At 41.6% G+C, this 12,028-nt stretch overlaps 2 protein-coding genes across 12 annotated transcripts in view; one reads left to right on the forward strand and one right to left on the reverse strand.

The window, feature by feature from the left end:
- Window positions 1-12,028, forward strand: part of RHBDD1 (rhomboid domain containing 1) — a 181,068-nt gene that overhangs the window by 154,713 nt on the left and 14,327 nt on the right. The window contains exons 8-10 of one of the 5 annotated variants that reach the window (XR_014830545.1): window positions 832-1,002; window positions 2,369-2,447; window positions 3,057-6,069. The gene's annotated coding sequence lies outside the window, so the exon portion shown is untranslated. Of the gene's footprint in view, window positions 1-831; window positions 2,788-3,056; window positions 6,070-12,028 lie in introns of those variants that run through there. The other 4 variants (XR_014830547.1, XR_014830546.1, XR_014830544.1 and 1 more) reach the window with 4 other exon arrangements.
- Window positions 1-12,028, reverse strand: part of COL4A4 (collagen type IV alpha 4 chain) — a 141,688-nt gene that overhangs the window by 28,411 nt on the left and 101,249 nt on the right. For all 7 annotated transcript variants that reach the window (XR_014830542.1, XR_014830541.1, XR_014830540.1 and 4 more), the window contains 3 exons: window positions 8,884-8,958; window positions 4,477-4,584; window positions 3,765-3,872 (listed from right to left, as the gene is read on the reverse strand). Coding sequence is in view for 4 of the 7 variants with exons in the window: in XM_021075271.2 (XP_020930930.2) it covers window positions 3,765-3,872; window positions 4,477-4,584; window positions 8,884-8,958 (291 nt within the window). In the remaining 3 variants the exon portion in view is untranslated. The remainder of the gene's footprint in view (window positions 1-3,764; window positions 3,873-4,476; window positions 4,585-8,883; window positions 8,959-12,028) is intronic.

Consider the following 12,028-nt stretch of genomic DNA (forward strand, 5'->3'; position numbering starts at 1 on the left):
ATCTCTGCTATTTCAATGTGCTCTGATCTCTAGCTGAAGCCACCAAGATGGATGGTTCGGGGGACTTGGCTGGGGGTGGAATATCTCAGCTTCTGCCAACTCTCCATTGTCTCATCAACACATCCAGATCCTGTACTGTCACAGCCCAGCCCCTTGTCATTGTTGTACTGGCCGACCCTTATCTGACCCAATGTTATCTTTCTAAATTGAATGCAGCTACATCTGGGTAGGGCTTTGAGGGCCATTTTTCCTTTCTACTGAAAGCTTTTTATCAACCCCATCTCTAAATCAGAAAGTTGTTCATGCATAACATATAGACAGGGCAGATGGGAGCCAATGAGAATCACAAAGCGCATTCCTTGGTAATGAGGCTGTTTTATTCACCTCTCTGGTTGTCCTCTGGCTGAACATCATTTACGTCTGCATCTTGCTGCAGGCCCCGGGCCCCTTCCCCTGGCGAGAGACTCCAGTCTCCCACCCCAGCCAGCTTCCATCTGTGTCAGCCAGCAAACCCTGTGACCGGATTCCCGCCCTGAGGTTTTCTTTTGTTCCGAAGCCTGAAAATACTACTCTCTGCCCAGGGGCCTTTCACAGGTTTATGAGTTTAACACAGGGTGACCAACTCATCCCTATTTGCTGGAGACTTTCCCAGGATCGAAAAGTCTGTGTCCTGAGCTTCTCCATCCCAGGCCAACCAGGACAACTGGTCACCCTAACTGGACAGCTGCTGGGGAAGAGAGACCTTCCTTTGTGACTATAGGTATGGCTGAACACAGTGGAGAACTTAGCAAAACAGATTCTGAAATAAGACTGAATTCTTTTTTACTGCAGAAGATACACAAGTGCCTTCTCAGGGGGCCGCACGAGAGCCTAAGATATGGTCTCCTATCCGCAGAGCTTCAGTCCCCAAATGGACTTAGTGACAGGTGCTGACAGGCAGTGGGGAACAAGAGAGAAACAATCCTGACTTGACAGAACAAACAGGCAATTACTTCAAGGCTGGTAAGTGCTTCGGGGGAGGGGCAGGAGGGGACACTGGCTGTGAAAAGGGGCAGAGGATGTTTCCATGGTTTTCGTAGCTGTGAGATGCCTGGCAATTCTATGCTGGTAAAAGACATTCCAAGGTGCTTTTTTTCTTAGGAAATATCATACTTGCCACCAAGCAAAACAACCCAGACAATATCCTTTACAGTTTTCATGCTGGCGATAGCTGTGTTTAGGTTTTCAAGATTGCACTTTTATGTGAACATCTAAGTAGTTTCATTGCCTTCCTTTTAGAGGCAAAGTTACTAGAAAATTTAAATCTAGGACCCAAGCCATTTTTACCTATGTTGAAGTTAAAGTTTAAATCCAACTGAACACAAGCAGGACTCAGAATCCATATGGCCTGTTCTAGCAAGCAAACAACTCTGAGTTCAGCAGATGGCTTGTTCAAACAAAATAATCAGTCCCCTTGACTTATTTAGAACATACTTCAAATATTTAGTTTCTCAGTTCAAAGTGTTTCTGCTGGAGTGTGGTTCATTTTTCTATCAGCATGATAAAACTGCAACAATGGATTTATATCATAGATTTTTTTCATTCCTAGGAATGTATTTCACTGTTTCTTTCTTCTTTTTTTTTTTTTTTAAAGACTGGCTGTTCACTGGGCTGTTTGCAGGGAAACAGTGTCTCTGCATGGTCAGGAAGCACCACTGCAGCATCTGTCTGAGCATTAGTAGGAAGATTTGGGTTGATATATTCATTTCCTCACCTTCTCTTCTTAACAAACTTATTTCATAGCACAAAATTATGACGTCGTGGGAGATAATAGCAAATGCATTAGCTATTAGTTTTTAAATAATATATCATACTGAAGTTATGTGATGAATGCACATTAATTCAAGGCAAGGAAGAAATAGCAATCGTAACAAAAATTTGGTCATTTTAATCAAACTGGGTGTATATAATGGCACTTGAAAATCCTTGCCATTTTAGTAAATTAGGAGGGTCGGAAGAAGCAGAGATGTAGGAGAAGTAAAATAACAGGAAATGTTTTCTTTCGGTTCTTTACCAATTTTGTCCTCCAGATGCTCAAAAAAGCACCAAAGAGTACCCCACCAGGGCTGGAGGGACTGTCAGAGACAGGAAACTGCCCCCAATAAATAGAGACACTCTTAAAAATAACAAAATTATCATTTTGCTTGGAACCCTAAATTTATCACCAGTCACTACACTTCACATTACTAAACATGCCCACAGAGAGGAAGAAGAAGAGTACCGAGATGTCGTGGTTTGTGATGGGAACGTTTTCCTGTTAACCTATTTGGCTGCGTAGAAATATGTAAATTCACCCGTTCTTCAAAATAAATGGCTTTTCTCTTTGCAGAGGTACCAGGTAACATCTCCTACACAGCTCCTTGCTGGAAGACTGGAATTATTTGAAATCTAGCTCCTGAGGGATTGAGGTGAGAGGGTGGAAAAACATGACTTGGAAACAATAAGTGGATTAAGCCCCAAAGAAGGGATATCCAATTCTTCCGAGAGGAATTACTTTTTCTGTTACCAAAATGTCATGTATGTACGAATCAATGAGCAGAAGCTAAGTGAGAGGACAGGGAGGAAGGAGCTAGAGGGGTCTCGGTTACAGAAATCTACCCCAGAAGGCTTAACCCTTCGACGGTTGATTGACGTGAAGACAGACCCTCAAGCTTCACAGCGACTGGTTCAGTTGTTCATTCTTGTCTTTTTCCATTAATTAATTAACCTATTTTTATAAATAAATAAATAATAACAATAACCAAACAACAGACTTATTGGGAATCTCCTGGTGCCAAGGATATAAAAATGGTTCTTGCTTTTTAAAAAATTATACTCTACATGGTGAGAAAGAGCTCTAAAGAAACAACAGAAAGGGTTATGCTAGAGGTACATACAAAGTATCCATGGAAAAATGGTTTTTTCTAAAATGGAAGAAATGGACTGAAGAGGAAGGAGCAATACAGCTGAATGAAGGGACATGAAGATTGGTTAATAAAAAATTGTATTTTTTCTATTCTATTTTATTCCACCACCAGACCTATATTATAACCAGTCTACTATACTTGGAAGTTCCTAGGCTAGGGGTCCAAGCAGAGCTACAGCTGCAGCTACAGCTACCACAGCCACAGCCACGAGGGATCCGAGCTGCATCTGCGACCTACACCACAGCTCATGGCAACACTGGATCCTTAACCCAATGAGTGAGGCCAGGGATCGAACCTGAATCCTCATGGATCCTAGTCAGGTTTGTTAACCACTGAGTCATGAAGGGAACTCCCCCAGTCTACTATACTTTAAAAAGGGAAAAAACTTAACCAGGAAAAAAAATGCCTCTTTCTCAAAGACAGTGAACGCTAATTCCTTCTCCTTGGCATCTCATTCTTTTCTCTTCCTCCTACTTTCCACCATTGGCAAATGTGTATTTACTATCTGTGCCCCCTACGAAGCTGTGAGCTCCATGAAGACAGGCACCATGTCTATTTTCTTCAAGCTTGTATCTTGTGCCTAACACAGAATCTAGGACACAATTAGGAGTTTGACTCTCTGGGGAGAGAGTAAATGAATAAGCCTGAACATTATGGAAAAGGCTGGGAGGAATGCCCTCAAAACGAGGTGCCAGTGGGCATCCTGGGAAAGAGCCAGGCCCCAGAGCGTGTCACTGGGGTGCCTAAAGGCGCTGTGACCTTGTGTGAGCATCACTGGCCAGAGCTTTCTGATGGGTCGTGGGCTTCCTTTTGACTTACCTTTTATTCCCGGAAGACCTGGTGCCCCTGCATCACCCATGAGGCCCCTTGGCCCAGGGTCTCCCATTTCTCCTGGCTGTCCCTTTGGCCCAGGCACCCCTGGATTACCTGAGGATGACAGGAGGGAGGTTTTGCAGACACCCAGATGATACATAAGTTTCATTAACTGGAAGATCATTTATGTTCTTAATACAGGGGCAATTGGGAATATTGTTTGTTTCCTTTTTCTTCCTAGATCTCCTCACTTAAAGCAGGAGGAGAAAATACACTTCTGAGTGATTAAAGTTACCAAGTACGATTTGAAATGTTCACTTCATGCTGAATTGGCAGGAGAAGGAGCCATTAAAATGTTGTGTTGTATGTGTGCTAGCTGCCTTGAGTCTAAAGGAGAAAAGGAAATCAGCAGCCTGAATGGCAGGTGCATTAGGAAAGGCTGGACGGGGTGCTTTCCCCATCAGATCATCTTTTTGTGCCTGGCATCCTCTTGGGCATGAAACAGCTGTCTTCATTTACTCCCAGACAAACCCTGTGAGATCAGACTAGCTCTAACTTAGAGGTGAGGAATATGAAAGTTTAAGTGACTTGTCCAAGGTCACAAGTCTGGGAAATGACAGAGCCTGCACTGAACCAGGGCTAGGTGAAGGCTGGCTCCTTCCCATACCCCAAGAGATAGATGCCTTCCTGGGACGTCTCTAAGCTTCTTTTAAGATACCTGGACACCCTGCTGGTCCAGAGGAGCCAGGCAGTCCCGGCCTTCCTGGGGGTCCTCCAGGTCCTGGAAAACCGGGCAAGCCCTGCTCTCCGGGCGTTCCCAAATGTCCTAAAGAAAGAAGGATTAAACACTGAGCAGTTGTAGTTGCCCTTCAAGACAAGGAATCTATAAAACCATCAACTTCAGCTCTTTCTATCCTCTGCTTGCGTTTTTAGACATAAAATTTTTTCCATTGAAACGATAACATTAAGGAAAAGACTAAAAAAAAAAAAAAACCTATAATCCCATCAACTTAACAGAGCATCTCGTCAATATATAGTAATATGCAAATAAGACCCACAATTTTACATTCTTTTTTGATTGGCATGGTATCAAAAGTAATTTGCCAAGTTTGATATCATTTTCCTAATTGTTGTTTTTAAGCAACTGGCTGATGCTTACTGAGTTACCCCTAATTAAACTAATTAATCTAATTTTCTCTACTATTGGCCATCCAAATTATTTCTAACTCTTACTGTTATGCATAATGATCTTTATACACCTTTAATCAATTTTTCCTCCTATTAAGTTCTTTTCTTAGGAAAAATTCCTAGGAGTAGAATTTTTATGAACAGAGTCCGATGTTTTGGGGTTTTTTAAAATGCATTTTTAAATGCTGAAGGGTTTTGGTTCTTTTTTTAATGCACTTTTAAATGCTGAAGTATTTTAAAGTAAATCACAGGCATCTTAGAATTTCATCCCTATATATTTCAGGAGGCATGTCTGAAAAATAAGAACATTTTCCTATGTGGCCAAAATAACATGCTCACAGCCAAGAAAATTAATAATGATCCTTATTATCATTTAATACTCATTCCATTCTTGTGTTTTCTCAGTTGTCCCCTTAATGTCCTTCACAGCTGGTCTGTCCACCTCAAGTCTCATTCCAGAACCACACGCTACATCTGGTGGATACATCTATTAGGTTAAAAAGAAAAACCTACTACGGTCCCTTTCTCAGGACAGTGACTTGCTGAAAAGTTCCGCTGTTCTTAGTCTTCTAGAACAGACCATGTTAGCATTTGGTTCTCAAGAGAGATTGCCAGTGGTTGGGGTAAATGTCCCACCGACTCACACCACCGCGTGGAACCCACCCATAGCCCCCCCCCATCACAACTCCAAGAGCCCCACCACGTATGCCCTGGGGATTTTTTTAGACTGTTGATGTGTTTAGTAAGGATGCTAATTTAGTAGGGATGAAATGCTATTTCGGGCTTACTTTAAATGACATGTCTTTGATTACTAGAGGAGATGAGTTCCCTGTGTGTTTATTTATAACATATGACTTTAATACAATTCATATCTATAGGATAACCCAATCGTCTGGGTTGACCATTTGACTCCACAAATAAAATACGTGGTTCTGTACTTCCAAACCCATGAGCGCCATAGTCACTATTTATCATAACACATAAGAAACAAGCCTATGTTAGTCTATACCTGTTCCCTGATCAAATTTAAGATCTATGTATTGTTTTATTTCTGAAAATATTCCTGCAGTAAAGATGAGGCAGCATTTTTCCCCCCTCAAATGAAAAAAAAAAAAACAAAAAACACTGAATGATTAAAGGCTTGCCTCTTCAACTGCAGTCGTATTAAGAACAGAACTTTTGAGTTAACCTGTATTTTCTCTTTGAAATAAAGGAGGGGAGGTAGAACTGAACCCACTATAATCATATAAAATCCTCTGAGACAGGCTTAAGGTCTATGCTTTCTTGTTAGGCTTGTTCAAATTCAATGCATCTTTCTGCAGTCAATGGAAATTGCATGTTTAGCTGAACTCCATGTCGGTGAATAACATATGATGTAATTTTAAAATTTGAACCTGAAGCTATACCATTTGGGAAAGGGGACAGTTTAAATGGTGATAACCATCGGAGACCAGGGAAAATGACACCGAGGCACTTTTTCTTTAAAAAGTTAGCCTGCATGTAAAATACCTCAGATTTATGACTTTTAACTTAACATATTAAGTAATAGCAAAGGCCTCCACCTTGGACCACTTTCAGCTTATAAAATCTTACCACCCTAAGGGTTTACAAAAAAGTTCCAGTAAGAGCGGAAAATTGTCTTAATGTTTTGCTGACCAGTGATGACGATGATGAATTACAATTTATATTTGTGTAGCAAATTTTAGCTTATAAATTGCTTTCAAGGAACCTCATTTGATCCGCAGGACAACCTGCAGCACGCTTGGGGCCGGTTTACAGGTGAGGAAGCAGCACAGAGATGAGAAGCAACTTGCCCAAGACCACATGGTCAGTGATGACGGAGGCTGACCAATGATTTTTAAACCCCTCATTTTTCTTTCTGAGCCCTCCGTCTTTATGCACATCCACAATGCTAAGCTCCAAGCTATTTTCCCCTGCAAATGTACACGTGGGCTGTACACTTCAGTTAAAATATGGCTTTATCCATTTGACCATGCCAGGGGTTAAAGACCCATACAAAAGAGAGTGGAGAAGGAAGTGTGTTGCCAGTATAACAGCTTGTTTTTCTGTTAGACTTCCGTTTGAGCCATCTTATGGCATAAAAACCAAGAAACAAACTTTCCCAGAAGAGTTCTGCTCACATATTCTTTCCGTTGTGTAGAAGGAAACATGGCTATTGCCAAAGAGAATTGTAAGATGATGCACAAAATGGTGAAAATGAGGGATCAGGAGCTTGGGCTTATCAGACCCAACTTAGAATAGATTTACAAGGAGATCCTGCTGAATAGCATTGAGAACTTTGTCTAGATACTCATGTTGCAACAGAACAAAGGGTGGGGGAAAAAATGTAATTGTAATGTATACATGTAAGGATAACTTGATCCCCTTGCTGTACAGTGGGAAAATAAAAAAAAAAAAGAAAAAAAGAAAATGAGATGCTTTCATTTACAAGGGACACATCATCTAAATACAAACCTGGTCTCTAACCTGGCCATTATCAGCTGAATGAGACCGGGCATCCCTTACTGAACCAATCATCTGTGGTTAAACATTTGTTCATTCAGGCAATGGATATCCCTGTGCACGCATCTCTGCCCATTGATCTGGTTAGTGACTTAAGATCTGTTCCCTCAAGTGGAATCAGTAAAAGGATGTGGCTCTTTAGTCAGCTGTGGGTCAACTAATGTAGCCACCTCAGCCTCTACTGGAGAACAAGAAATCACTAGTCCATCCTGATCTGTTCTGAGGGATTATACATCAAATGCTAAGGATTAAACAGAGTGCTGTTTTGCAAAAACAGATTTGCTGTTGATGATGAGGTTTTACTTTTTTTTTTTTTTTTGACTTTTTAGGGCTGCACCCGAGGCATATGGAAGTTCCCAAGCTAGGGGGTCAAACTGGAGCTGCACCTGCTGGCCTATGTCACAGCCACAGTAACTCAGGATCCGAGCCAGGTCTGCAAACTAACACCACAGCTCACGGCAACGCTGGATCTTTTCACCCACTGAGCAAGGCCAGGGATGGAACCTGCATCCTCATAGTTGGATTCGTTTCCACTGAGCTACAACAGGAACTCCTGAGTTATTACATTTTGGGACCTCATTTTAGTAAGCAAGGTACTCAATGATATCTTAGCCACAGCACTCCTCAAAGGCATTCGCCTGTGCTTCTCTGAGGAGGAAAGAAACAGCTGGAAAGACAACCTACAACTGTCATCAGTTGAGTGGTTGCTGCTAATGTATCATTTTTAGTTATAGAGATTGCCAAATAGTCCAAATTTTGATTGTTTGCAAAAATTGGTTTTGACCCTGTCAAAATCTGGACATGCGTGGGGAAGGCTATTGCTTTGTTTTTCATTTTTTAAAGTTTCATTGAAGTATGGTTGATTTACAATGTGGTGATAATTTTCTGTACAGTAAAGTGATTCCAGGTCATGTGAACCATGGTGGAAAAAAAGATGGTGAATTGCTGGTGTCTAATCATGGTGTCCTCCTAGGCCAGTGTTTATATTTAATCCTTCTGATAGCAACTTAATGAGCAAAGGGGAAAGAAAATCCTGACACAATCATTTAGCTAGGAGGATAAAGCAATTGTTCTATTTTTCAAACCAAACTTACTCTTTTTTATTTGAATCAGAAAAGTATGTAGCTGGGAGTTCCCGTCCGTGGCTCAGTGATTAATGAATCCAACTAGGAACCATGAGGTTGTGGGTTCGATCCCTAGCCTTGCTCAGTGGGTTAAGGATCTGGCATTGCTGTGAGCTGTGGTGTAGGTTGCAGACATGGCTCGGATTCCATGTTGCTGTGACTCTGGCGTAGGCTGGTGGCTACAGCTCCGATTCGACCCCTAGCCTGGGAACCTCCTTAAGCTGCGGAAGCAGCACAAGAAATGGCAAAAAGACCAAAAAAAAAAAAAAAAGAAAAGTATGTAGTTATACCTGGATATCCAGGGCTACCTGGCTCTCCCTTTGGACCAGGTAGGCCAAACTCACTTGCAGGTTCACCTTTGTATCCTGTGAGGGATAAAATGCACATAACATTATTTAAGAGAGTTTAAATTTGTTTAGACAACTGACTCGACAACTTTCACGATCCTTCATGATATTTGCCTTTTTTTTGCTTTTTTTTTTTTTTTTTGCTTTTTAGGGCCACCCTTGAGGCCCAGGCCAGGGTCGAATCAAAGCTGTAGCTGCCAGCTTATGCCACAGCCACAGCAATGCAGGATCTGAGCTGTGTCTGCAACCTACACCACAGCTCACAGCAACACTGGATCCTTAACCCGCTGAGCGAGGCCAGGGATCGAACCCACATCCTCATGGATGCTAGTTGGGTTCTTTACCACTGAACCATGATGGGAACTCCCTATGTTTTTCTTTTTTTTTTTTTTTGTCTTTTTGTCTTTTTGTTGTTGTTGTTGTTATTGCTATTTCTTGGGCCGCTCCCGCGGCATATGGAGGTTCCCAGGCTAGGGGTCGAATCGGAGCTGTAGCCACCGGCCTACGCCAGAGCCACAGCAACGCGGGATCCGAGCCGAGTCTGCAACCTACACCACAGCTCACGGCAACGCCGGATCGTTAACCCACTGAGCAAGGGCAGGGACCGAACCCACAACCTCATGGTTCCTAGTCGGATTCGTTAACCACTGCGCCACGACGGGAACTCCCCTATGTTTTTCTTTATGGTCTACCTTCAAAGTTCCAGGAAAAGATTTTTGAAAAATGTGCTTTTTTTTTCCCTACATAAGAATAAATAGAAACATAGAAACAAGATGTGATTTAAACACACACACAGTTTTATAGTTTATAATAGTCATAAGAAACCATAGATCTCAAGGTTGAATTTTCAAATTTTTCTAAAATGGTTTCAAATTGAGGTGTCGATTCAAGAAATTACTTGGCATTGAGTGATTGTATCCTCATATTGTTTTTTAGAAACAGAAAGCAGAAATTGTCACTGTTTCAGCTGCTGGGAGTATGTTTCAGTCTCTCTGTAAGGAAGCTCAACTCAGTGTCTTATTAAAAAAAAAATCACAAAAAAGTCATCTTATTGATGATTCCATGAGAAATGGCACAAAGGCCGTTGTAGACAGTGACTCCTATGGTCCCGCAGAGCCGTTCCACTCTGCTGCTGCACCCTTCCAGACAAAAGGTCTTACCTTCGAGCTGGAGCCACTTAGAAATGGAGGACTCAAAATGGTGTGGTAGGAAGAGCAAGACCAGGGATGGGGAAAAGAGCTAATTAGGCCTGCTTTATAGCCCCCGCCCATCAACACCCCTTTTGAAGAGTCCCACCCACATCTTACAGGAAGTTCTCATCCACCTGACCCTACTCATAATTGTGATCCATACTTTGCAGGATGCAAATCTGGTCCACCCCAGGTCAGCCAGCCTTTGCTTGAGAAATTGTAATAAAAAGTAAGAATGTGAGGTCCTTGCCTGTTGAGGCAGAAATCAAAAGGATTTTCATGATGGAGGTTATCAGGATGTCCTGGTAGACAGCATGTTAAAAGACAAGCCAAACATCTCCAGAGAGTTCCAGAATAGAGGGGGATGGAGCCAGTTGGTAGGCAGGTAAGTGAAAAGTCATGGAGGAAGGTCTGAAGCCCTGGGAAACCATGGGTTGCCCAAGGGCTCAGTTCCATCAGCCTTAATGTGTCAACAGAACTACATCTCTTATCTGTGGGCTGCATGAGACCTCCTTCCACTCCAGGTACTTTACTGAAAGTCACTTCCTTGCAAACATGGCCAAATCCAAGTAGGAGAGACATGAGGAGAAGAAACAGATTTGCCCTTTGATACAAAGGGTCTATAACAAATGTATCGATGTGTAGAAGCTATGAAATGTCAAAATCAAATATGAAAACGTTTTTACTTGTAACTCTTTCTGAAGAGGGGATCTAAATTATTCTACCTGAATAGATAAGAGTGCACCATTTACTTTTTTTTTCTTAACAGAAATCATCATGTTATTTATCGAGTATCTCTCAATAGAAAGCGTGTTTCATTAGTAGTAAGGGAGAGGACTTTTAGGTGGCTCATTAATTACTATTTTATAGTTTAAAGTTATTTATTTTAATCTGTATGAAAAAAATATAACTGTACATCAAGCCTGTGAATTCAGATAAGGTTAAAAGGGTGAACCATCATAAAGGAGATTTAAAGAAAAATATTAACCCAATGGTACATAAAAATAGTAAAAATACTAAAGCTCTGTGAAAATGTTGCAATTTAAGATATCTTGATTTTTTTGTTTGTTTATTTGTTTGCCTGTTTGGAGAAAAGGTTAATGGAACCTCTCTTTCTCTAAGGACAGTTTTGACCTTGGGCTAACTTTCTATTCTTACTTCCTTGGAAGCCTAATAAAGGTAGAATATAAGTTTCATTACAAGGAAACATTGTCTTTGGTGCAAATTAAACTAAGGCCTGTGAGGCCAAATCCAGCCTATAGCCTGTTGTAAATAAAGTTTGATTGAATACAGCCCCACCCCTTTGCTTGCACATTGTCTGTGGCTGCTTTCATGCACAGTTATTGAAGCAGGGACCACACAGCTATAGCTATTTATGATCCGGCCCTTTGAGAAAAACACATTTGCTGACCCTGGGCTTGTGGTAAAAATAACCCAATTGTAAATTAGTCACCCAGGAATTCTTAAGTGAACTATTAACACCTAGAGAGAAGTCAAAGGCTTTGACCTTCTTTGTGTACCATGACCTTGTAACTGGGACCCTGAAAGCTGTACCTATGGAATCCTTAGAAGATACTAGGGCCTGGGGACACAGACCCCCCCAATGTGGATCTCTCTCCTTGCACCTGAGCTATCACTTACAGAGCTGCGGTCACTGCAAGGATAGCTGCGAGGACTCCTAACAAGGAGGAAGGCAGGCTGTTGTCTATACGGTGCCCTTGGATCTGAATGACACGTGTAGATGCTTAGTCTTGATGGTTTGATTATCTAGTAGAGTCTAAAAAGAACCCCTTGGATGTTGCAGTTTATTTGCTCTATTTTACTTTCCATGCCCAAAGCACTTGCTCACAACATTACAAACATGCAGGACTATGAACTTGATGGATGTTGCTGTATTC

This window comes from Sus scrofa, chromosome 15, assembly GCF_054392235.1.
Source record: "Sus scrofa isolate SSC_HxYL_T2T_F1_AM1 chromosome 15, Sscrofa_HxYL_maternal_Yorkshire_Landrace_v2.0, whole genome shotgun sequence".
Taxonomy (NCBI): Eukaryota; Metazoa; Chordata; class Mammalia; order Artiodactyla; family Suidae; genus Sus; species Sus scrofa.